Here is a 26,882-nt window from a genome sequence, read left to right as displayed (position 1 = left end):
AAAACATGCATGTTAGGTTAATTGAAGACTCTAAATTGTCCATAGGTATGAATGTGAGTGTGAAAATGTGCCCTGCGATTGGCTGGCGACCAGTATAGAGTGTAACCAGCCTGTCGCCCAAAGTCAGCTGGGATAGGCTTAAGCTTACCCGCGATCCTAATGAGAATAAGCGGTATAAGAAAATGGATGGATGGATGATATTGTACTTATTACACACCAGTGGTTTGATTGTAACGTGCATCTTAGTTATAGATTTCATTACCAAAGTTGGAGGTGTTAAAATCGCCATGTAAAATCGCTAATGCTAATTAGTAGCATGTCTTGTCAAATCTAATGTAAATTTGCATCAAGCGAGAACATTTTGAAAAGTAAAGCTTTACTGTAGATTTGAGTGGTTCGATCAGACATGATTGCCTTGTTAACATGGAAAATGGCAACATTACCTTAAGGCAGTCCCACTGAGTCCGCTCTGAGTGCTGCTTGAGTGCTTGTTTGCCCACCAAGTGTTTGAGCCAGCCGAGTCTGCAAGTGGACTGATGTGACGCGCAACAAAGGTATCGAAATATGGCACCGTTTGACTTTACGTCAATTGATACCCGGTAGAGCTGACAGAATTCAGTTGGTGCCTATAAAAGTAAAGAATTTGGTACACATCCAAACTAGCTAGTGACGGCTAAATGCCATTGAGGCTAAATGGAGTGCACTACTTGGTTTGAACCAGCAGAGGGGATGTTGTTGGAAGTCAGCTGTTGGAAGTTCAGCTATATTGTTCTGCTAATAAAAAACCCAAAACCAGTGAAGTTGGCACGTTGTGTAAATCGTAAATAAAAACAGAATACAATGATTTGCAAATCCTTTTCAACTTATATTCAATTGAATAGACAAGATGTTTAATGTTCAAACTGAGAAACTTTTTTTGGGGGGCAAATAATCATTAACTTAGAATTTAATGGCAGCAACACATTGCAAAAATGTTGGCACAGCGGCATTTTTACCACTGTGTTACATGGTCTTTCCTTTTAACAACACTTAGTAAACGTTTGGGAACTGAGGAGACCAATTTTTGAAGCTTTTCAGGTGGATTTATTTCCCATTCTTGCTTGATGTACAGCTTAAGTTGTTGAACAGTCCGGGATCCTCGTTGTGGTATTTTACGCTTCATAATGCGCCACACATTTTCAATGGGAGACAGGTCTGGACTACAGGCAGGCCAGTCTAGTATCCGCACTTTTTTACTATGAAGCCACGCTGTTGTAACACATGCAGAATGTGGCTTGGCATTGTTTTGCTGAAATAAGCAGGGGCATCCATGGTAACGTTGCTTGGATGACAACACATGTTGCTCCAAAACCTGTATGTACCTTTCAGTATTAATGGTACCTTCACAGATGTGTAAGTTACCCATCCCTTTGGTACTAATACACCCCCATAACATCACAGATGCTGGCTTTTGAACTTTGCGTCGATAACAGTCTGAATGGTTCGCTTCCCCTTTGGTCCGGATGACACGACGTCCACAGTTTCCAAAAACAATTTGAAATGTGGACTCGTCAGACCACAGAACACTTTTCCACTTTGCATCAGTCCATCTTAGATTAGCTCTGGCCCAGCGAAGCCGGCAGAGTTTTTGGGTGTTGTTGATAAATAGCTTTCGCTTTGCATAGTAGAGTTTTAACTTGCACTTACAGATGTAGCGACAAACTGTAGTTACTGACAGTGATTTTCTGAGCCCATGTGGTGATATCTTTTACACACCGATGTCGCTTTTTGATGCAGTACCACCTGAGGGATCAAAGGTCACGGCTTTGCCGCTTACCTGCAGTGATTTCTCCAGATTCTTTGAACCTTTTGATTATATTACGGACCGTAGATGGTGAAATCACTAAATTCCTTGCAATAGCTCATTGAGAAATGTTGTTTGACAATTTGCTCACACATTTGTTCACAAAGTGGTGACCCTCGCCCCATCCTTGTTTGTGATTATACTCAATCATGGCACCCACCAGTTCCAAATTAGCCTGTTCACTTGTGGGATGTTCCAAATAAGTGTTTGATGAGCATTCCTCAACTTTCTCAGTCTTTTTTGCCACCTGTGCCAGCTTTTTTGGAACATGTTGCAGGCATCAAATTCCAAATGAGCTAATATTTGCAAAAAATAACAAAGTTTACCAGTTCAAACGTTACGTATCTTGTCTTTGCAGTGTATTCAATTGAATATAGGTTGAAAAAGATTTGCAAATCATTGTATTCTGTTTTTATTTATGATTTACACAAAGTGCCAACTTCACTGGTTTTGGGTTTTGTACAACACGGGCAATGAAACAGGAGTTCAGAACATTCAAAGACAGAGCATTCTGTATGTGTTTCATACAAAATGAGCTCACTGTCTCTAAAGTGTAATCAGCTTTGGATCGGAGATGTACAATACACAGAGGACCTGTGCTGTGTCACATGCTTTTTTTCTTTGACTAAAAAAACTAAGACAGCGGGGGTTTGTTTTATCAAACAAAAATCATCTGAGAAGCTGCGAATGACATTGAAAACCTTCATACAACTGCTTAACAACTGAACAAGCTGCAAAACATGGCCCGATGTCGTAAAAGTACAGCACCGTACAGATTTAGCATCAGAAACTCTTTGGTGGAATGCCAGCTAAAGATGATGTGAGGGTGACCTGTTAGCGTCATCAGTCCTAGCAGGAAAGCGGTACTGGTGTCACTAGATACTGTACTGTAAGTCAGGCTTTACAGTGCTTGGTATGCTGCTGAAATCGGGGAAAAGGACACGGGGCCCAAAATCTGCAATAATTTGTGTGCAAATATGAACTTAATGACGTCAAGTAGTCTCAAGTTATGTGGTCAAATGTACCACAGAATATGCTTGTAATTTTTTTTTTTTACTGCATTCATATTTTCCTCATAATACCACAATTTTTTTCTCTTGTAATATTTTGACTCTATTCTTAAAAAAATACAACTACATTACGTTTTTCTAGTAATACCAGTTTTTATTATCTTAGGTTCCTATTTCATTACTGGTGCTTTTCATCATATGTCTTTATTCTCGTACAATTTTATTCTTGCAATATGCTATTGTCCCACAGATTAGTATTTTGTCATTGTCGTCTTGCAAATTCAGATTTTTTTTTTTAGTAATGTCAAAACTTATTATTAATTACAGGCTCTTCTGGCAATATTCCAACTTTAGTCTCATAATACAATTTAGTTTTTTCGTAGTTTACAGCAAGTCTTGATTCCTGTAAATTACAATGTTTTTCTAGTAATATCACTTGCAATATTACAACTTTATTCTCATAAAACTGATATTTTTTGTAACATAAAGTCAATTTTCATTCTTGTGAATTATGTTTTTTTCTCATAATAATAGACTATATTATCTTACAATTTTTCCTCTTTAAATTAAAAATAATTTCCTCTTAGTAGATATGTTTTGATTCTCATGAATCAGATTGTTCTTATCTTTATTCTTGAACATTGCAGTTTTTTTCACACGTGTATGCCTTCTTTATTATAAAATAAAAAAATATTTTTTGTTACTTGACAGTACGTCTTGATTCTAGTAAATATATATATATATATATATATATATATATAATTATTATTATTATTATTTTTTTTTTTTTTAATTTTCGACTACATCCCTACAACGAAAAACATGAACAATCACATTGCAGTATCTATAAAGTATTAGCCCACATTTCATGTTTTGTTTGTACACAGCTGAGCTAGCCAGACAGCGTATGTACTGTAACACGCATGGCGTGCTGCGTGTGTCATGATCAATATCAAAGTGACTCACTCGATGGTTTGTTACTTGCTTTGATTGTTTATATGTTCCAGCTGGCCGGGGACGTTTCCTGTTGATTTTGGGTAAGCAATCCATTTATGTCAAAATAGCTTGGCTCCAAGTTCCATATTTATAGCGTCAAAACCGCTTTAATCCCCCACTTCTATAAGAAGCAGTATATTTAGCTTCAAAAGTATGAGGTTGTAAATCCTCATTTGTCCAAAAATAGTCGTTTTCGTTGTCTGTTACCAAGTCTGCCATGATTAGAAAACATATTTGTGTTAGATTCCGGAAGTAGGAACACACATGTGGCCAGAAGTCGAAAGTGCGCTGCTATGGAAACAGAAATCAATGCGTGAAAGAAATCAGTCCCGGAAATTATTAAAATGATAAAAATACGGTAAATATTGAACATAGTACATATTGTTATGACTGTGTCTGTTACTACATTATATATAGACTTGCAGTGTGTATATAAAATGTTGCTGGAGGGTTTTGAAGGCTACAACGATAACTCCCATTAGCCGCATCTTTCAAGCCCTTTTTTATCATCTTTAAAATTGTAAAAAAAATTAAAAAACGTGTCTTTTTGTCTCTCATAATGATTGTTAACGAAAGGCAAAATTCCAAAAAAAGGTGCAGTTCCCCTTTGACTGTCCTATATATATTTCTGTTAAAATGTAATCAACACTTATTCTTCTTTTGTTTGGATACTTTACATAAGTATTGGGTGAAACTACCAATTTGGGTATTAATGCTTTGGAGAATTCACACATATGGTTTTCTACACCAAAATGAATCTATGTATTCAACTTCTTCTTCTCCAGATTTTGACACGCTCTACCTTCCAAATGTTTCACCCGATTCAAACCGTTCCAACTTCAAACAGGCTTTCCCTTGACAAATTCCAAAATTCCCAGATTTCAAATTTACACCATTTTCACATTTTCAACAAATTCAAACCATTCCACCATCCTGGAAATTAAAATTATCATTTTTCCAAGTTCAAAAAATTTCCAGGATTTTCCAGAATTCCTAGTTTTCCAAGGCCCTATTTCCACCCTTTTTTTTTTTGGCGACTACTCCTTCCACATTTTTAACGCATTTCAACTGTTCCACCGTCAAAACGTTCCTCTTAATCAGGACAAAAAAAAGTTGTTTTTTGAACTGGAAAAATTCCTGGTTTTCCCAAAATTCCAGGAATTCCTTAATACAAATATCTCAATTGAACTGTTACTACTTCAACATTTCTCGACCGATTTGAAAAATTGTAACACCAACCATTTCAACTAATTCAGATCATTCAAGTTTGTTTACCATTTTCAAAAAAATTCTCGCTTTTCCCGAAATTCCCAAATTTTTGGGAAATTTCCATTGAAATAAATGGGACATTCTTCAAAGTTCCACCACGCCCACATTTTTCATCTGATTCAAACTGTTCCAACTTCAAAATATTCAGCCTATTCAGGAGTTGTGTGCTCTACTTCAACAATGTTTTTAAAAATTCCAGGATTTCAGTTCAACTTCAGCATTGGAGCATCCATAAACCTGGATGCATATGCAGAAGTGCAATATATTTATCTGTACAGTAATCTATTTATTTATATCTGCACCTTATTGCTTTTTTATCCTGCACTACCATGAGCTAATGCAACAAAATGTTGTTCTTATCTGTACTGTAAAGTTCAAATTTGAATGACAATAAAAAGGAAGTCAAAGTCTAATTCACTTCAATGCCTTTTCTAGTTCAATATCAAGTAGTTACAGGGTCATACATTGGTCATAATTAAAGTTCCCTGTGTCCAGGGATGTCGTTCTTGAGTTTATGTACAATAAAAAAATTACAAAAGATTTTGTGATAACAAAAAATATAAATGTAATCATTGTATCGACTATATACGGCTCTTGTACTTGGTATCATTACAGTCTATATTAGTATACCCATTTGTTTAAATTCATGAGTGCTAGTTTGCTGTTAGCGGCGAGCTATTGTATCCTCCTACGGTTTGCAGTGAAGCATGTTTAGCTGTTCCTCGTCTTGCAGGGATGATACTTGTAAGAAACATAGTTTGTCGCTATGAAGCGAGGATTAATGATTTAGGAGTAGCTAAAACACTACAGAGAGACGTTAGCCGCTAGCCAGCGATATTAGGAATGTAATGGAATGGCTTGATCTTTATTGTCATTGCACAAGTACAACAGAATTTACTTTTAAAGCACCGCTTCAGTGTTTATAGTGTCACCCTTAGCGTTAGTTTTAAAGCCAAAATGTGTCTATTCTCCCTCTTCTATCGTCACGCTGTTTCTGCTCACAAGTGCTGTGTACGTGTGTTGACTAACATGCGCCTCGGCTCATATTACCAGCAATGTCACCATGATGCGCTATCATGTCCATGAAAAACAAAAGTACAGGTATTTTGCAAAGTTAGTATAGTACCTTATTTAATTCATTACTACCGCAGTACTTTATTAGTACTGGTATACGTACGGTACAACCCTAAGCCGATGATTTTCTTGTAGGGTTGTACGGTATACCGGTATTAGTATAGTACCGCGATACTAATGAATCATATTCGGTACTATACCGCCTCTGAAAAGTACCGGTCCACCAACCCCTGTAAGTATTTTACAAGTATCATCCCTGCAGGACGAGGAATAGCTAAACATGCTTCACTACACATCGTAGCTCACCGGCGTCAAAACAGTAGCATATCTAGTCGATACTACTTTGATTACGTCGATATTTTTTGGCATCACAACATCTTCCTTCGTTTCTTTTTTTATTTATATTATGTTTATAAACTCAGGAAATATGTCCCTGGACACATGAGGACTTTGAATATGACCAATGTATGATCCTGTAACTACTTGGTATCCTATTGATGCCCAAATTTGGGGTATCATCCAAAACTAATGTAAAGTATCAAACAGAAGAATAAGTGATTATTACATTTTATCAGAAGTGTATATAGAACATGTTAAAAGAGAAAGTAAGCAGATATTAACAGTAAATGAACAAGTAGATTAATAATTCATTGTCTACCACTTGTCCTTAATAATGTTGACAAAATAATAGAATGATAAATGACACAATATGTTACTGCATACGTCAGCAGCTAAATTTGGAGCCTTTGTTTACTTACTAATAAAAGACGAGTTGTCTTGTATGTTCACTATTTTATTTAAGGACAAAATTGCAATAATAAACATATGATTTTTTGTTAAAATAAAGCCAATGATGCAATTTTTGTGGTCCCCTTTATTTAGAAAAGTACCAAAATAATTTTGGTATCGGGACAACACTACTTTCTCGTGTATATAATTGTTTTCTGTTCAGTGTGACCATGAACCAGTTGAGTAGCCTGTAAATGACACCAGGGTGTACCCCGCCCTCCGCCCAAATGCAGCTGACATAGGCTCCAGCACCCCCCGCGACCCCGAAAGGGACAAGCGGTAAAAAATGGATGGATGGCTGGATGGACACGTGCGAAGAGACTGGGATGAGAAGCAGCACCTCCAAGTCCGAGTCCATGGTTCTCGCCCGGAAAAAGGGTGGAGTGCCATCTACGGGTTGGGGAGGAGACCCTGCCTCAAGTGGAGGAGTTCAAGTACCTCAGAGTCTTGTCCACGAGTGGGGGAAGAGTGGATCGTGAGATCGACAGGCAGATCGGTGCGGTGTCTTCAGTAATGCGGACGCTGTATCGATCCGTTGTGGTGAAGAAGGAGCTGAGCCGGAAGGCAAAGCTCTCAATTTACCGGTTGATCTACGTTCCCATCCTCACCTATGGTCATGAGCTTTGGGTTACATACACACTAGGTGTGGTGAAATTTGTCCTCTGCATTTGACCCATCCCCTTGTTCACCCCCTGTGAGGTGAGAGGAGCAGTGAGCAGCAGCGGTGGCCGTGCCCGGGAATAATTTTTGGTGATTTAACCCCCAATTCCAACCCTTGATACTGAGTGCCAAGCAGGGAGGTAATGGGTCCCATTTTTATAGTCTTTGGTATGACTCGGCCGGGGTTTGAACTCACAACCTACCGATCTCAGGGCGGACACTCAAGGACAAGATCACGGGTACAAGCGGCCAAAATGAGTTTCCTCCGCCGGGTGGTGGGGCTCTCCCTTAGAGATAGGGTGAGAAGCTCTGCTATCCGGGAGGAGCTCAAAGTAAAGCCGCTGCTCCTCCACATGGAGAGGAGCCAGATGAGGTGGTTCGGGCATCAGGTCATGATGCCACCGGAACGCCTCCCCAGGGAGGTGTTTAGGGCACGTCCGACCGGTAGGAGGCCACGGGGAAGACCCAGGACACGTTGGGAAGACTATGTCTCCCGGCTGGCCTGGGAACGCCTCGGGATCTCCCCGGGAAGAGCTGGACGAAGTGGCTGGGGAGAGGGAAATCTGGGCTTCTCTGCTTAGGCTGCTGCACCCGCAACCCGACATTGGATAAGCGGAAGAAGATGGATGGATGGACATCATTAGACCCTGCATTGACTCTTTTGTATAATAATTGTAATCAGTTGCACTGTAAAGGCATACCAAGGCCAACCCCCCAACCCACACTAGACACTCCCACTCTTCACACACCACACGTGTGCCCCCACTATCCTATACACACACACACACACACACACAACTTCAAACCCACTCAAAAAACAAAAAACGCACATATCTTTTCAACCACGTTGCAGGTTTGCATGTCAAGCCCCGACCTAATATTTCACACACGCCGGTGACACAAACACTCAACGAACACGCGGGAAGGGGGAACTTACTGCGTCCACTCCCGTGGCGAGGACGCCCACGCACAGCAGCAGCAACCTGCAAGGTGAAGCACAGGTAGCGGTGACGATGAGCTGTGATTGGAGGAGACTTTTGCGGGTAAACGTCCTACCTGAGATGCGCCACTCTGGTGCGATACCCTCGCATAGTTCCACTTGTGCAAAACGAGTCCCACGCAGCGCAGATTTTTTTTTTTTTTAAAGCATGATTAAACCCCACCTGTGATGCACCAAAGACCCCTCAATGTCACTGAAATGCGCCGTTATTCTCAATAAAAACGGCAATTACGCCTGAATATAGTAGATTGAAGAGGACGTAAAAGTCGAACTTTCTGGAATATACTCCGCCAAGAACCGAGTGGGTCCTCTCCTTGCACCGAGAAGTCAAAAGTGTTTGTCGGTGCGCGTTAAGGGTGAGGGTGGTCGTTGCAGTGGGTGGGGGGTGTGCGTGAGGGGAGGGGTGGCGCAAACTTAGCCCCCCAAGTTAAACCCACCAAGGCGTTGATCACAACTTCATATCGCTTCAGGACAACGACATGCAGGCCGACGCTCTCCGCCGCTAAAAGCGAGGGACGAGCCACCAGAGAGGCCGATATAGAGGTGCTTGTGTGCGGGGAGACGCTCTATCCGTAGCCGCCGAGATGCTGCTGCTGCTGCTGACGGCTCTCTCATCCAGCGTGGAGCTGGCCACCGCTGAGGTTAGTCTTTGTTTTTAACACACCAAAAAACGGTGCTTTACTGTATTTCTATATGTTGTTTACATTGGTAGTGACATGGGTCATGCATCCGTGCCTTTCATGCTCTAATGGCTGCAAGCCTGCTGCCACTTTACTGCGGCTTTGATTGAATTACATAGTTTGTGCAGAGTTCATGTCACTCTTCTATTGCTGCTGTCATCCTGCTACCTCACCCCCCCCTTCCCTTTTCTACATGGGGTGTTGGGCAGGGCCTATGTGTGTGCATGCACGCAGGGGCGTAGCAGCAAATTCTGGGCCCCTATACTCAGGACTCCTGAAGGGACCCTTGTGTTCAATAATTGCAGTACATCTAACCGTCTTACAGTTTAACAGGAAAGTGAAGTGTGAAGTAGAGATATCGGCCGATAAATGCTTTAAAATGTAATATCGGAAATTATCGGTATCGTTTTTTTATTATCTGTATCGTTTTATTTTTTACTTTATTTTATTTTTTAAATTAAATCAACATAAAAAACACAAGATACACTTACAATTAGTACACCAACCCAAAAAACCTCCCTCCCCCATTTACACTCATTCACACAAAAGGGTTGTTTCTTTCTGTTATTAATACTCTGGTTCCTACATTATATATCAATATATATCAATACAGTCTGCAAGGGATACAGTCCGTAAGCACACATGATTGTGCGTGCTGCTGGTCCACTAATAACACTAACCTTTAACAGTTAATTTTACTCATTTTCATTAATTACTAGTTTCTATGTAACTGTTTTTATATTGTTTTACTTTATTTTTTATTCAAGAAAATGTTTTTAATTTATTTATCTTATTTTATTTTATTATTTTTAAAAAAAAGGACCTTATCTTCACCATACCTGGTTGTCCAAATTAGGCATAATAATGTGTTAATTCCACGACTGTATATATAGCGGTATCAGTTGATATCAGTATCGGTAATTAAGAGTTGGACAATATCGGAATATCGGATATCGGCAAAAAGCCATTATCGGACATCCCTATTGTGAAGTGAATCATTTTTGTAGCTGCTGACAGCTGCACATTGTATATATGTTATATAATTTCATAGTTGGTTAGAATAAATAAATACAATGTATAAATATAAGTTCATATTTACATATAATGTGATTAAAAATGTATTTCCTTTGGTAATTTCATGCAAGTATATGCTAACTTTATTTTTTGTTCCAAAACCCATGTAAATTGGAGGGGAACAAATTTTTGGTTCCGGTTTGGTCACATTGTTGGGGGGACAATTAATATGTGACGGAATAAGGGAAGCAGCATGAGACAGCAAGCATTTGATGGAAGAGGTTAATAGAGTCTCGGCTTCAAAAGAAACTTTATTCCCTCGGAGTTTGAGGCCAATGAGGTATGATTCTTTCTGATAATGTATGTGAAATCAATGTGTTTTCTTTTATTTGATGTCAGACTAATTGTAAGTTCTGTTTTTCTTATTTATTACTTCTGACAGCATTATTTTGGCATGGTTTTGGCATCGTTAACGAGAAGAAGGCGTGGCTGAAAATAAATGTCTGTGGGAGAAAAACGAACAACTTGAGCCTAGATTAAGACCTCGGAAAACAATTTTTATATAGCGCTTTTCTCTAGTAACTCAAAGCGCTTTACATAGTGAAACCCAATATCTAAGTTACATTTAAACCAGTGTGGGTGACACTGGGAGCAGGTGGGTAAAGTGTCTTGCCCAAGGACACAACGGCAGTGACTAGGATGGCGGAAGCGGGGATCGAACCTGGAACCCTCAAGTTGCTGGCACGGCCCGTCCACCAACCGAGCCATACCGTCCTACTACGGTACTATCTGGAATCGCACCATCCGCCCTACGCAGGGAAAACCACACACATAGACTTGTGAGTTAGGCCTCGCAGGATCCAACCTATCTCCTGCACAAACCTGTAGCAGACTCCCAAGACCTTAGTCGCCAACGCCTACTCTCCCGGTGCCCGATCTCTCGCCACACAGCAACTCTTGGTGGACCCAAATTCAACACACTTGAAGCATGGAGAACCAGCTGGCAGGAGGCCCCCCTACCCCCTCAACTCTCAGTCAACCCAAATACAAGCCTACCACCGGGCGCTGACCTTCCGTGCAAGAACTGGTCAACATTAAACCGTATACGGACGGGTGTTGGCCGATTCAACGCCAACATGCACCGCTGGGGTCTGCGCCCATCAGCAGCCTGCCCATGCAGAGCCGAGGAACAGATATTAGAAATATTTTCCTGCTCTGTATTTAAAAACAAACATAATAGGAAGAAAGAAAAATTGCAATGGCCCCTTTGTTTTTTTTTTGAAAGACTCCAATGCAAGTGAAAAAGAAAAAAATTAACTGTTATTAAAGTTAAAGTACCAATGATTGTCACACACACACTAGGTGTGGTGAAATTAACGTCTGCATTTGACCCATTCCCTTGTTTACCCCCGTGGGAGGTGAGGGGAGCAGTGAGCAGCATCGGTGGCCGCGCCCGGGAATCATTTTGGTGGATTAACCCCCAATTCCAACCCGTGATGCTGAGTGCCAAGCAGGGATTAATGGGTCCCATTTTTATAGTCTTTGGTATGACTCGGCCGGGGTTAGCGGGGGGTGTATATTGTAGCGTCCCGGAAGAGTTAGTGCTGCAAGGGGTTCTGGGTATTTGTTATGTTGTGTTTATGTTGTGTTACGTTGCGGATGTTCTCCCGAAATGTGTTTGTCATTCTTGTTTGGTGTGGGTTCACAGTGTGGCGCATATTTGTAACAGCGTTAAAGTTGTTTATACGGCCACCCTCAGTGTGACCTGTATGGCTGTTGACCAAGTATGCTTGCATTCACTTGTGTGTGTGAAAAGCCATAGATATTATGTGATTGGGCCGGCACGCAAAGGCAGTGCCTTTAAGGTTTATTGGCACTCTGTACTTCTCCCTACGTCCGTGCACCACTCTGTACAGCGGCGTTTTAAAAAGTCATAAACTTTACTTTTTGAAACTGATACCGATAATTTCCGATATCACATTTTAAAGCATTTACCGGCCGATAATATCGGCAGTCCGATATTATCGGACATCTCTAGTAAAAAGTCTTTGTTGCAATTGTTGAACATGAATTCAAACCATAACCAACCCTGCATCACTATAGCTCTTGTCTCAAAGTAAATGTCACGACCTGTCACATTACGCCGTGACTTATTTGGAGTTTTTTGGTGTTTTCCTGTGTGTAGTGTTTTAGTTATTGTCTTGCGCTCCTATTTTGGTGGCTTTTCCTGTTTTGTTGGTATTTTCCTGTAACAGTTGTGCGGACGCTATCCTTCTTTGTGTGGAAATTGTTGATTGTCATGTCATGTACGGATGTACTTTGTGGACGTCGTCTGCTCCACACGCTGTAAGTCTTTGCTGCCGTCCAGCATTCTGTTTTTGTTTACTTTGTAGCCAGTTCAGTTTTAGTTTCGTTTTCCATAGCTAAGCTTCAATGCCTTTTTTAGGGGCACTGGCTTTTTGTTTATTTTTGGTTTAAGCATTAGATAGGACGTTTACAAAGAAATTAGCTACCGGCTGCCACCTACTGATATGGAAGAGTATTACACAGTTACTCTGCCGAGCTCTAGACAGCACAGACACTCCACAATGCCACTTTATTTGCAGATTATAATTACTGGTTTGCATAAAATATTTTTAACCCAAATAGGTGAAATTACATAATCTCCCACGGCACACCAGACTATGCCGCGGCACAGTGGTTAAAAAACACTGGTTTAGTGTCTTGATCAAATTGCTGGAAATTCATCTTGACATTTCTTCAGCAATGACTTGCATTTCTCTTCATTTTGGTCTCTAACTCATTGTGGGTCTTGAATCTGGTCACCCGGTTTCTTTAAGGACTAATATGAAGTGATCCCATTGGTGATACTGTTTTATAAAGACCACTTTTGCGGAACATAGTCTGGTTGCCTCGATGAAACCCAGACTTGTTGGTCCTTTGTTGTAATGGCCATGAGTCTGCTTAAAAGCTTTGGGACCATCACACTTGTTTCCAGAACATTCTTCACCCACACAGACGTAGCGCAAGTACAGGTGAGGGGGCGGAGATGTTGGTGGACATCTCTCCCGTCCATGTCAAGAAGATGAAAAACAGACTCCAGAAGAGGAAGTAACAGCTATTATGGGGGGGTTATTTTCTAGAAATTGTTGATGATTCAAGTTCTTCCCAGTGTGCCAATATGTGGGCTTGAAGAAAGTAGCGGAGGCAGCTTATCCACATTCTAAGAAACACAAGAGTGACATGCAACATCTGGATGGATGAAGAACACTGGGGGACGAGGAAGTTTGGCGGAACATCTTGTGGCTGATCTGATTACACCAATAAAAGTAGATTATTTGGAATATTGAATGTGTTGTTAGGAATAGCTTGTGACGCATGAAGAGTCATGTCGTCACACGCGTATTTCAAGTCAAACATTGACTCAAGCTTGCATACATTTTCACTGATTATACTTCCTTTGTGTGCAATTCCACAGGACAAAACTTTGAGAGTCTGGTTTGGTCGGTTTCACAATGGCTGCTAAGACCATGAATTAATTTATAGTACAAAGAACACATCATTATGCAACCTGAACTTACATGCAATAAGGCAGACTAACTTTAGGACCACTATATTGCCCCTCCTTTTACCTTTTGCTTGGTTCTACCTGCTTGACAGCACAGCTTTTTCTTATCTTTGTTGTGTTTTTCTGTACCAAATTATTCTTAGCACGAATAGATCATTTCTGCTTATGGGTTTTTCTTTTCACTCTTGTTTGATATTGAAAGTATATACAAAGTATTCTTATTTCGCCATTTAAGTACAGTACATCCGGTTTATATCTTGAACACATTCCAAAATATCCTACTTTTTCTGTAATTTCACATTCTACAACACAATTTCCCATTGACGTTAAGACTTGCTGCATTTTCATTTTTCTCAACCATTCAAACTAGTTCGCTCATTCAAAATATGATGTCAATTAATTTTTCACATTGCTACATTTTTTGTAATTTCACATTTCAAATTCCATTTGAATTTGTGCATTTTTACTACAGTGGAACCTCAACTTCTGAGCTCAATTTGTTTTGCTACCACAGAGCTGGTGACTCAAAACACTCTTATTTCAAATTAGCCCCGGCCCTTGAAATAATTCCATCCATTTTCTACCGCTTATTCCCTTCGGGGTCGCGGGGGGCGCTGGAGCCTATCTCAGCTACAATCGGGCGGAAGGCGGGGTACACCCTGGACAAGTCGCCACCTCATCACAGGGCCAACACAGATAGACAGACAACATTCACACTCACATTCACACACTAGGGCCAATTTAGTGTTGCCAATCAACCTATCCCCAGGTGCATGTCTTGAAATTGAATAAATTCGCTTGGCTATACAAAACAGCACAATTTTAACATGTAACATGACTTTAAAAAAAGTTACTTTTAGATAAGAAATACTGTTTAAAAAAACTATACAATAGCAGTACAAACTAAGCGATCCAAATCCAATATAGTATTGGATATTGGTCCGATATCAGCAAACAAAACAAGTATCAGATGATGTCGGTTTGCATCTAAAATGTCTGATATACGGGTGAAACTTAAAAATTTTTAATATCGCGCAAAAGTCTTCAACTTCAAATGTGAAACTAATGTGATATAAACTCATTACATGCAAAGTGAGATATGCCAAGCCTTTATTTCTTATCATTTTGATGATCTTGGCTTACAGTTTTTGAAAAATTTTCCGAGATTTTCAGGTCAAGGTTTTCATAAGCTGTAAGCCACGCTCATCAAAACTATATCAAAAAAAGGCTTAAAATATATTTAGGTTGTATGTTATGAGTCTATGTCATATATTAGTTTCACTTTGTAAATGTAATTGCTGGAATAAACAAACCTTTGTACGATATTTTAATATTTGTAGTTTCATCTGTAAGCACCGATACAAGCAATGCGTTTACTTGAGCAAAGCTCGACAGCCAGTTAACATCTAAATGTCCTCCAATAAGCACATAAGGTAAAGAATGTATTTTAGTGAAGTCATTTACAAAAGGTAAACATGATCGGCTATAGGCTTCTAGGAGCTAGCAGCTACACAACAGCTTACAGTAGCACACAAAAGGACACAAGTTATACATATGTAATAAGTGTCCTTAATTGAACAATATTGCAGTCTAAAACACGACATTTGTCAATATAAAAAAGTATCAAATAATCATAGTTGCATATTACTTCTATATACAAAGTCTCCAAGGCAGAAGCGTGTTAAAAGGTATCAAAAAAACTTGTCTGGATCATTCAATTTACTTCGTCATGAGCCTAATTTAATGGATTATTGTAGTCACTGGTTGTCGCCAAAAAAGTATTACCATCAATCTATTCCAGTTGACTACCATTGTTCTCTGTTGGAGTAATTTCCCTGGAATAACCTTTTTCTAACATTCCTCACTACAAAACGAATACTCAAGGCTCCAATATCGGAAGTGAAAAAGTTTACACCCATAGTACAAACAACTTAGGCCCCTTCCACACTAAGCCGGCCAGCTAAGGTTTTCCAGGGTTAATCCCACCTAACCTTATCCGTGTCCACACACACACAATGGTCGTTTAAGACCCCCTCCGTCCGCCGGCGCATTGCGACCTAGAAAGCATGCACGAAAAAAATGCGCGCTTTATAGTCACCTCTGACCTGGAAGTGCATTCTTACCCTGTGCTTCAATGTAGATTTTTGCCACATTTCTTTTAACAGTAAACCTTGCTTGCCTCACCATCAGCAGCTGTTAGACTATTGTCGTGAATCACACCTGAGCCATCATACATGAATCATATCTTTAATGGACGTGTGGAAGTAAACAATGTGATAAAGAACATTTTACAACAACCAACAACAGGACACTGTGCTTGTAGGCTGAAATTGGTGGTCGTACTTGCTGGCCGCAACCACTTAATGGCGTCACAATAGTTACGGAGTACAAAACTAGACGCTCCACATACATTGCGAACAATAACTGATAGTCTGCTTTGCCAGTCCAAATGCATTCTGTATTTTTCGTAGTCTTCCCTTGTCCACGAGAGCCCGCATTGTCGTTGTCTCTCCTTCGACAAATGGACAAAGTTTTTCACTAAGTAGAATCACAGCTGACCTGGACATTCGAAAGTTCTCTTGCCGCTCCTCTGACACAACACACTCGGTGACAAACATATCCCACCAGGCTGCCATTCTTCCAGTGCTTATCCAAAACCATCGCTCAATATTGCTATGTTTCCCTCTGAGATGTGTTGTATCCTAAATAGCTGCAATCGCCCGTTTCCTTCTCTTAAGGTATTTATGTGTGATTTCCAAAAGCGCCTGTACATGTACAAGAAGGAGAAACACGGGCGTGTCTGGATGACTCGCTTCCATCTTTCTAGTGGTTGCCGCCGAGTTACCGAACGGGTTGTTATGAAGCTGGTTGTGGCGCGTTGTTTCTGATGTCACTTCTTGTGTGGGGCGTGGTCTTTCTGGCGTCACTTCCTCTCCAAACTCAGTTTGTAAACGATCAATGAGTCCATACAAAGCTAATAGACGGCGCACTTACCCGTGTAAAAAATTATCCAAGGAGGGGAACCTTAAATGCTGGTTTAGTGTGGCTGAAACAGGGCTTAGGCTAAATAATTATTCGTTTAAGGGGTTATCCGGCTTAATGTAGACATAGCCTTAGAGATCCCGTTTTAGTTTTTTCCGATTGGCGTCTTCCTGTCTGATCAGATCCAACAACGAGCCAAGTTACCAAAGAGAAATGGCTGGTCAAAAAGGCTGAGATAGCACCGAGTATTGATGTTGAAAAAGCGAATATTCTTAGTTATGCTCTACAACTAGTGTAGTGGGGTAGAAGAGTACACACTTTTCAGAATTGTGCTCAGAAGGTTTCTAACACACAAGGCTGGGCAGCACGGGCACCGGAGACATCGCCGGATTATAGCGCGGGTTAGCGAAAGACTGCCGGAAACCCGAAGCAGCCAAAGGCGTGCGGAGGAAGCCGACAAATCTCAGTAGGAGAAAGATGTGGAAGATGGACTGTGTTGGAAAAAAACGTTATGTTGATCTATAGCTAAAAGCTAATACCGGCAAACCTCCTCAGTGGCCTTGTGGTTAAAGTGTGAGATTGGTAGGTCGTGAGTTCAAACCCCGGCCGAGTCATACCAAAGACTACAAAAATGGGACCCATTACCTCCCTGCTTGGCACTCAGTATCAAGGGTTGGAATTGGGGGTTCAATCACCAAAATGATTCCTGAGCGCGGCCAGTGCTGCTGCTCACTGCTCCCCTCACCTCCCAGGGGGGAACAAGGGCATGGGTCAAATGCAGAGAGTAATTTCACCACACCTAGTGTGTGTGTGTGACTATCAGTGGTACTTTAACTTTAAGACCAGATGTTTGGGGCAGATGTTATGGCATTTACTGTAGCATTAGCTATGCCATCTTGCAGCGGGAAGGCTCGTAACTCAAATTATGCTTGCAACTTCAAGCATAACTCAAAGCAGAGAGACTGCACATATCTCAAAATACTCGTATTTGTAAGTTGGGGTACAGCCGTACTTCCATATTTATCCACCAATTCAGACCATTCCAATGTCAGAATGTTTAGGTCCTTCGTGGACATGGTGCACAAATATCCATAAATTCCAGTGTTAGGACATCTGGGCTATCAATTTCCTTAATTACAACATTTTCTGTAATTCCCAAATTTTCCTAATTCAAATTCTATTAGATTTTCTTACTACATTACTACTACTACATTCCAACCGATTCAAACCGTTCATTACGTCTGTTTTGCACAAAATTCCACACTTTTTCTGTAATCACGCATTTTTCATAACACGCAATTCCCATTTAAAAAAAAAAAAAAAAAAAAAAAATCTGAATTTGTTAGTTGGTTGTCCTCAAATTTCCTCCAGATAAATTCAAACAAAACGGAAACTCTGATAATTGCTCCCGATAAAAAAATCCCCCTGATCAAGAACTCCCTTGGTGCTCTGTGTGCATCTTTTAAAAGCAACCTCCGAAGCCTTGGGGTTGTGTTTGATCAGTCAATGTCTTTGGAGGGTCACTGTCGTCAACTGACCAAAAACTGTTTTTAGCACCTCAGAAATATTTCTAAAGTGAGAAATTTGTTGTCAAAATTGGATCTGGAAATGATCATTCACGCGTTAATTTCATATCGTATTGACTATTGCAATTCTCTTTTCACTCTCTTCAACAAGTCAACGCTAACGAGATTTCAGACTGTACAAAATGCACCTGCCAGACTTTTGACCGGTGCACCCAGAAGAGCCCTTCCATCCATCCATTTTCTACCGCTTGTCCCTTTCGGGGTCGTAGGGGTTGCTGGAGCCTATCTCAGCTGCATTCGGGCGGAAGGCGGGGTACACCCTGGACAAGTCGCCTCCTCATCGCAAAGAACAGCCCATATTACCCCCATTTTATCCAGTCTTCATTGGCTTCCAGTTAAATTCCTCATTGAGTGTAAGATTTTAGTCCTGACATTCCGTGCGTTGCATGGTGGGGCCCCTCAGTACATCACTGATTTGTTACGCCCCTACTCTTCAGGGCGCAGCCTCCGGTCTTCAGGCCAGGGTCTTCTAAAGATCCCAAAAACTCGTTTTAATACCCGTGGAGACCTGGCATTCCAGCTCCCAGACTCTGGAGCAATTTGCACCAGTCCCTTCGTGATCTTGACTGTGTTGAAAGTTTTAAGAAACATTTGAAAACTTCTCTTTTTAGTAAAGCTTTTAGTTAATGCACCTTTTAACTATAATTTTTAATCCACTTTGTATCCTTTTTATGATGTTGCCCCTGTTGTTTTATTCGAATTGTTGTCTTACTTCACCTATGTTTTGTACAGCGCTTTGTGATTTTATCTGTGAAAAGCGCTTTATAAATACAATTTACTTACTTACTTACTTACTTAGTTCCATTTTTCTCAACCAATTAAAATCATTCCGAATTCAGAAATGACATTCTGTAGTTCCAGGTTAGTTTCTCTTCCTTGGTGGTCACTAATGTGTTCTTAATGAGTCCTTGTGGAGAAAGAGGAGAAGGAGGATTCCAGCTTAGCTGATTAGCAGATTCCTGCAGGAGTGTTTGTGTGTGGGATGTGTTGGAAGTTCACCCGGTAGCTGGTGGGAAATGTAAGCCTCAAGTCCTGGTTTGGCCCAAGGGAAGCCGTGACATTTGCGGAATGCCTCGGAAGAGATTCCTAAATCCGTCGGACATCTCAAGTGAGCTGGGCCAACGCTTGTCGTTTGGGTTAGCACCCCATCACACGGAGCTACTAACAACTCCCCCGCCCTACTGAGACAACAGCTGGCCTTCTCCCTGTGATAGGCCACCAGCCAAGCAGCGCAGCCTGGGAAGGCGCGACCCTCCTGACCCCCGGTTCTCAGCATTGTAAAAATGCCTACATTTGGAAGAGTTGCGATCGTGTCGCTGTGTCTGTATTTTGACAGGCGCTCATGAGCGACAGAGATAAGTCTTTTCTGACCCTCATGCTCAAGCGGTGTGGCGGCTGCGGCCCACTTTTTTTTGTAGACCCTATGTGTTGCCGAGCGGCTACAAATGATAACGTCCTTTTTGAATTGTCGCTGTCTGATCACAAGTGTTTCTGTTTCTTCGCCGTTTTTAAATGGATTTTCATTGAAGTATTTGATTAACATCACTATGTTGTTGGAGATTTCAAATGTGGTTGTTTTAAAACATGTTTTCTTTGGTTACAACTAGAGATGTCTGATAATGGCATTTTTGCCGATATCCGATATTCCGATATTGTCCAACTCTTAATTACCGATTCCAATATCAACCGATACCGATATATACAGTCGTGGAATTAACACATTATTATGCCTAATTTTGTTGTGATGCCCCGCTGGATGCATTAAACAATGTAACAAGGTTTTCCAAAATAAATCAACTCAAGTTATGGAAAAAAATGCCAACATGGCACTGCCATATTTATTATTGAAGTCACAAAGTGCATTATTTTTTTTAACATGCCTCAAAACAGCAGTTTGGAATTTGGGACATGCTCTCCCTGAGAGAGCATGAGGAGGTTGAGGTAGGCGGGGTTGTAGTGATGCAAGGGGTTCTGGGTATTTGTTCTGTTGTGTTTATGTTGTGTTACGGTGTGGATGTCCTCCCGAAATGTGTTTGTCATTCTTGTTTGGTGTGGGTTCACAGTGTGGCGCATATTTGTAACAGTGTTAAAGTTGTTTATACGGCCACCTTCAGTGTGACCTGTACGGCTGTTGACCAAGTATGGGTTGCATTCACTTGTGTGTGTAAAAAGCCGTAGATATTATGTGATTGGGCTGGCACGCAAAGGCAGTGCCTTTAAGGTTTATTGGCACTCTGTACTTCTCCCTATGTCCGTGTACCACTACGTACAGCGGCGTTTTAAAAAGTCATACATTTTACTTTTTGAAACCGATACCGATAATTTCCGAACCGATACCGATAATTTACGATATTACGTTTTAAAGCATTTATCGGCCGATAATATCGGACATCTCTAGTTACATCACAGATTGAACAATATAACACAAAGATTATCATTATGCTAAAAAAGTCAGAATCACCAGTAACTCCCAAGCTTCTCATCCATCAACTTAACTCTCAACAAGGGGTGTCACGATTATTGTAACCAAAATTAGCACGGTGCCCATCACTAGTGGGGTAATGAAGCAGAGTTCTACAATAACTACAGTATCAAATGGTAACACTAACCGTCAGGAATTTTATTGGGGTTTGGAACCAATTAACAGTGAGGGTTAGTTGTATTACTTTTGCCGACCAGAAGTAGACTTGGCTGAGTGTGCGCATAAAACCAACAAAAGTGCAGTTCAAGTATGTTCTTTATTAGATTTTAAGAAATAATGTGTTATTAATATTTTACAAGTTACTGTATATATAGATTTGTATTAATTATAAAGAATCAGGTATGAACAATAAGCCAAACAACTACAATTCAGTTCAATCAGATATATTGAGTAGTCATGTTGTGTTTATATTCCAGGTAGTGTCCAAAGTTTTTATAAAAAGATAAAAGAAATGGTTAATAGGTCCAAGCGGGAAAGAAAAGTGAAGCCATTTCAAAACTGCTATGCCGCTTCGGCATTATTTGAAAAAGTAAACAATACACAATAAATGGGCAAAAACTGAAAGAAACAAATGTTATTTAGACATTATATCTTGGAGTAAAAGGTTCCGGCCACAATATGAACTCAAATAGTAAGGTAGTTTTAGAAACACGGCCGTAAATTTGTCACGACGACGGCGTTCAAAGCGATGCTAAATTAGCAAATATCTGTATGGGGTTTTGAATGGATACAGTCGCGATGCTGCTAAACCGAACTAAAACCATTACAAAGGACATGTTGACTTGCCAATAGTGTTGTCCCGATACCAATATTTTGTTACCGGTACCAAAATTATTTTGATACTTTTCGGTACTTTTCTAAATAAAGGGGACCACAAAAAATTGCATTATTGGCTTTATTTTAACAAAAAATCTTAGGGTACATTAAACATATGTTTCTTATTGCAAGTTTGTCCTTAAATAAAATAGTGAACATACAAGACAACTTGTCTTTTACTACTAAGTAAGCAAACAAAGGCTCCTAATTTAGCTGCTGATGTATGCAGTAACATAGTGTGTCATTTATCATTCTATTATTTTGTCAACATTATTAAGGACAAGTGGTAAAAAATGAATTATTAATCTACTTGCTCATTTACTGCTAATATCTGCTTACTTTCTCTTTTAACGTGTTCTATCTACACTTCTGTTAAAATGTAATAATCACTTATTCTTCTGTTGTTTGGATGCTTTACATTAGTTTGGATGATACCACAAATTTGGGTATCAATCCGATACCAAGTAGTTACAGGATCATACATTGGTCATATTCAAAGTCCTCATGTGTCCAGGGACATATTTCCTGAGTTTATAAACATAGTATACATTTTAAAAAAACGAAAAAAGATGTTGTGATGCCAAAAAATATCGACGTAAACATAGTGGTATCGATTAGATAGGCTACTGTACTTTGTATCATTACAGTGGATGTTAGGTGTAGATCCATCAATGGCGTTTGTTTTTACATTTTGACGCCGGTGAGCTTCGATGTGTAGTGAAGCATGTTTAGCTATTCCTCGTCCTACACGGATGATACTTGTAAGAAACTTACTTTATTTGTCGCCATGGAGACCAGGATTAGTGGTTTAGAAGTAGCTAAAACACTGCCAGCAGCGGCTGGACTTTAGCCGCTAGCTAGCTAGCCATGTCTTAAAGCACCTCTTCCTGAGGGCGTTTGTGTTATAACTTCACCTTTATCGTTAGTTTTTAAGCCAAAATGTGTCCGTTCTCCCTTTTCTGTCTACACACTGTGTCTGCTTGTAAGTACTCTGTGATTGTGCACTGCGGAACATGCTCGTCTGCTCGTAAAACCAGCAATGTCACGACGTGACAACGACAGAGGGCGCGGGGGGGTGGTGGACCGGTACTTTTCAGAGGCGGTATAGTACCGTATATGATTCGTTAGTATCGCGGTACTCTACTAATACCGGTATACAACCCTACTTGCCACTGAATAAAAGTTTTGCAGAAACAAAATAGAATTGTACCCATCAGGTGAGTTAGTCCATCAAAGTACAACAAGGTAACACCTGCAGCGCACGACGACCACGTTAATGAAGTGACCCTCATGGTTGTGGCCCTAAACAACCACATAGAGCGTTTATGCCAGGGGCCGGCCCTGGAAGGAAGCTCGGAGAGAACAGCTAACACTTGCGTCTCTCTAGCAACCAGCCCGAGTTCAAGTATTTTGTTGTATTTTCCGGCATATGTTCTCGAATCTGACACCATCTGGGGTTATTTATCCAGGAGCCCGTAGCCAAATCTTTACGGATCCATCTCACCGCCGCCCAACACTTCCCTGTGGTCCAGTCGCTTCGCTGCGACTTGTCACAGCTGTCTTCTACTTTTCACACACAAAACTCCTCTCTGCTCCCGGGATGACAATTCTTGGATATCATCTCTTTGAATCGTGTTATCCTGAAGAGGGTGGGAGCGTTTTGATTGATAGTGTGACACGTAGATGGCGAGTGATGAAGAGAGGTGACAAGTGCTTTGAGCCTCACAATTGATGGAATGTGGTCACAAATCATCAGGTCCTCTCTTGACCTGCACGTCCATTTGTTGTAGCTGACAGATGATAATAAAGATGCTGGTGACGGCATCCGGAGATTCATGACCTGCTGCAATCACAAAGTTTTGGCTGCTTTTCATCTTCAGCTGTTCCCAGTCAGCTTCCATAGCTGTGACAGGTGCGAGATAGAGAATAAGGCCCAGTCAAGTGGTCAGTCAATAATGTGTTATATATTTACCGTATATACAGTCGTGGTCATACGTTTGCATACACTTGTGAAGGACATAATGTCATGGTTGTCTTGAGTTTCCAATCATTTCTACAAGTCTTGTTTTTTGTGATAGAGTGATTGGAACACATACTAGTTTGTCACAAAAAACAATCATCTATTTGGTTATTTTATGAATTTATTATGCAAATCTGCTGGGTCAAAAGTATACATACAGCAAAGTTAATATTTGGTTACATGTCCCTTGGCAAGTTTCTGTTATGTACGGCGGGGGAAGGAGACGACACCACGGCAGGACTAGGCTTACCAGGTTTATTTAAACCTTCTGATGAATGTGTAGGATGGGTGCAAGACGATGTGTAGAATTAACCATATGAAAGTTACCGGGGTTTGTTGTCTGTGCGTGTTGGGTGAATCTTTCGTCAGTCCGAGGGGGCTAGGCGAGAAGGTTGTCCGTGGGCAGGCGAGCAGTCGGGGGCTGGAGAGAAGCAACGATGTCCGTGTCAAAGTAGGGGTCGAGGATCGGGGGAGGCAGTCCAGAATCCAGAGGGAGGTCGATAAACACAACTCGAACACGGAAGACAGGGGATGAGCTGCGGAAGACAAAATGGACATCAAACACGGGAAACAGGGAAGGGCACAGAGAATGCGAGCAAGTACGAGGGAGGGAAGCCAGAGACGAGATGCTTACTACAAGAGTGAAACTACGTTCCGGCAAAGGATCATCAGGTCCGCTGGTCTTTGTGCAGTCCTCGCTCATTAGTCCCAGGTGCGCTGATTAGAGATTGTCTGCAGCTTTGCCGGCGCGTGGGCGTGATGCGCCCAGCACGAGCAGGGGCGTGTACTGGCGCGCTGCCAACGGAGGTGCTGAAAATGTGACCAAATCTGCTGGGTCAAAAGTATACATACAGCAATGTTAATATTTGGTTACATGTCCCTTGGCAAGTTTCACTGCAATAAGGCGCTTTTGGTAGCCATCCACAAGCTTCTGGTTGAATTTTCGACCACTCCTCTTGACAAAATTAGTGCAGTTCAGCTAAATGTGTTGCTTTTCTGACATGGACTGGTTTCTTCAGCATTGTCCACACGTTTAAGTCAGGACTTTGGGAAGGCCATTCTAAAACTTTAATTCTAGCCTGATTTAGACATTCCTTTACCACTTTTGACGTGTGTTTGGGGTTATTGCCCTGTTGGAACACCAAACGCGCCCAAGACCCAACCTCCGGGCTGATGATTTTAGGTTGTCCTGAAGAATTTGGAGGTAATCCTCCTTTTTCATTGTCCCATTTACTCTCTGTAAAGCACCAGTTCCATTGGCAGCAAAACAGGCCCAGAGCATAATACTACCACCACAATGCTTGACGGTAGGAATGGTGTTCCTGGGATTAAAGGCCTCACCTTTTCTCCTCCAAACATATTGCTGGGTATTGTGGCCAAACAGCTCAATTTTTGTTTAATCTCACATCACATGGACAAAGATAAGACCTTCTGGATGAAAGTTCTGTGGTCAAGAGGGACAAGCGGTAGAAAATGGATGGATGTTTTATATTCTAGTTTCATTAAAATAGCCACCCTTTGCTCTGATTACTGCTTTGCACACTCTTGACATTCTCTCGATGAGCTTCAAGAGGTAGTCACCTGAAATGGTTTTCACTTCACAGGTGTGCTTTAAGCTCATCGAGAGAATGCCAAGAGTGAGCAAAGCAGTCATAAGAGCAAAGGGTGGCTATTTTGAAGAATCTAGAATATAAAACATGTTTTCTGTTATTTCACCTTTTTTTGTTAAGTACATAACTCCACATGTGTTCATTCATAGTTTTGATGCCATCAGTGACAATCTACAATGTAAATAGTCATGAAAATAAAGAAAACGCATTGAATGAGAAGGTGTGTCCAAACTTTTGGCCTGTACTGTATATGAGGTCTCCTCTCTGCACATACATCAGAGAGGAGCCATGCGTTCTCTCCAGCCACAGATAGAGTTCTGTTATGTCCATTTAAATCTACCTGATAGCAAACCCAGAGTCCAGTAATTCCCAGACTCTCGTGCATTCATTCATCCCGTTTCCTTTTTTTTTCCTGGAAGCGCAGATGCTTTCTTCATCTCTTCCTGCGTGTTGTCGCTGCGAGCAAAGTGAGCGTAATCAGATCACTTCCAGCGGGAAATGAGTTCAGCAGGTCACATGACGCGCCTCACGTGAAGGAAATGAATGACTTCTGGAGTCCAAAGGGATTTTTTTTAATCTTATCTGAAAGTATATGTTTGCGATAAAATGTTGAGCATCGGCCACTTTGTGCGCTCAAACAGCAGCATGATGTCGTAATGCGGGTGGCAAGACAACAATGGAAAGCGCTTTTGGACCGTAGATGGTTATCATCACAAGGATTTTGGGACTAAAAGGCTCTTTTGAGGCAAGTTTCCTCTTTCTCACAGTTTTTGGTCAAATGCACCATGTTTACAAGTGCTCTCAAAGGGGACTTATTTTGAAAAAACAACTTTTCCTACCTATCGATACTTGTTTTTGTGTATTTGGGATCTGCATAAGTCCCACACATAGGAAATCAAACAATGGAGGCATGGCGGAGATACACTATATTGCCAAACGTATTTGGCCACCTGCATTGGCTCGCGTATGAAGGGGCCCGCTCCAAACTGTTCCCACGAGGTTGGGAGCATGGAATTGTCCAAAATGTTTTGGTATTCTGGAGCATTCAAAGTTCCTTTTACTGGAACTAAGGGGCCAAGCCCAACACCTGAAAAACAACTCTACACCATAATTCCTCCTCCACCAAATTTCACACTCGGCACAATGCAGTCCGACATGTAACGTTCTCCTGGCAACCTCCAAACCCAGACTCGTCCATCAGATTGCCAGATGGAAAAGCGTGATTCATCACTCCAGAGAAGGCGTCTCCACTGCTCTAGAGTCCAGTGGCGACGTGCTTTACACCACTGCATCCGACGCTTTGCATTAGTCCTGGTGATGTATTGATTAGATGCAGCTGTTCGGCCATGGAAATCCATTGCATGAAGCTCTCTGCGTACTGTACGTGGGCTAATTGGAAGGTCACGTGAAGTTTGGAGCTCTGTAGCAACTGACTGTGCAGAAAGTCTTTGCACTATGCGCTACAATGGGACCCATTACCTCC

At 41.1% G+C, this 26,882-nt stretch overlaps 2 protein-coding genes across 3 annotated transcripts in view; one reads left to right on the top strand and one right to left on the bottom strand.

Annotated features, from left to right (window-relative positions):
• Positions 1-8,962, bottom strand: part of col4a2 (collagen, type IV, alpha 2) — a 108,479-nt gene extending 99,517 nt beyond the window's left edge. For both annotated transcript variants that reach the window (XM_061971124.1, XM_061971125.1), the window contains exons 1-2: positions 8,698-8,962; positions 8,579-8,624 (exon numbers count right to left, since the gene is read on the bottom strand). In XM_061971124.1, the coding sequence (XP_061827108.1) occupies positions 8,579-8,624; positions 8,698-8,732 (81 nt within the window). In that variant the 5' untranslated portion in view covers positions 8,733-8,962. The remainder of the gene's footprint in view (positions 1-8,578; positions 8,625-8,697) is intronic.
• Positions 8,963-9,111: 149 nt separating this feature from the next.
• The window catches only part of col4a1 (collagen, type IV, alpha 1), a 57,684-nt gene continuing 39,913 nt past the window's right edge, over positions 9,112-26,882 (top strand). Inside the window, exon 1 of the mRNA XM_061971129.1 lies at positions 9,112-9,282. Within this exon, the coding sequence (XP_061827113.1) occupies positions 9,226-9,282 (57 nt within the window). The 5' untranslated portion in view covers positions 9,112-9,225. The remainder of the gene's footprint in view (positions 9,283-26,882) is intronic.

The sequence above is a fragment of the Nerophis lumbriciformis genome, linkage group LG13 (genome assembly GCF_033978685.3).
Source record: "Nerophis lumbriciformis linkage group LG13, RoL_Nlum_v2.1, whole genome shotgun sequence".
Lineage (NCBI taxonomy): Eukaryota > Metazoa > Chordata > Actinopteri > Syngnathiformes > Syngnathidae > Nerophis > Nerophis lumbriciformis.
The sequence above is the reverse complement of the archived record's forward strand: the minus strand, read 5'-3'. Positions and strand labels throughout refer to the sequence as shown.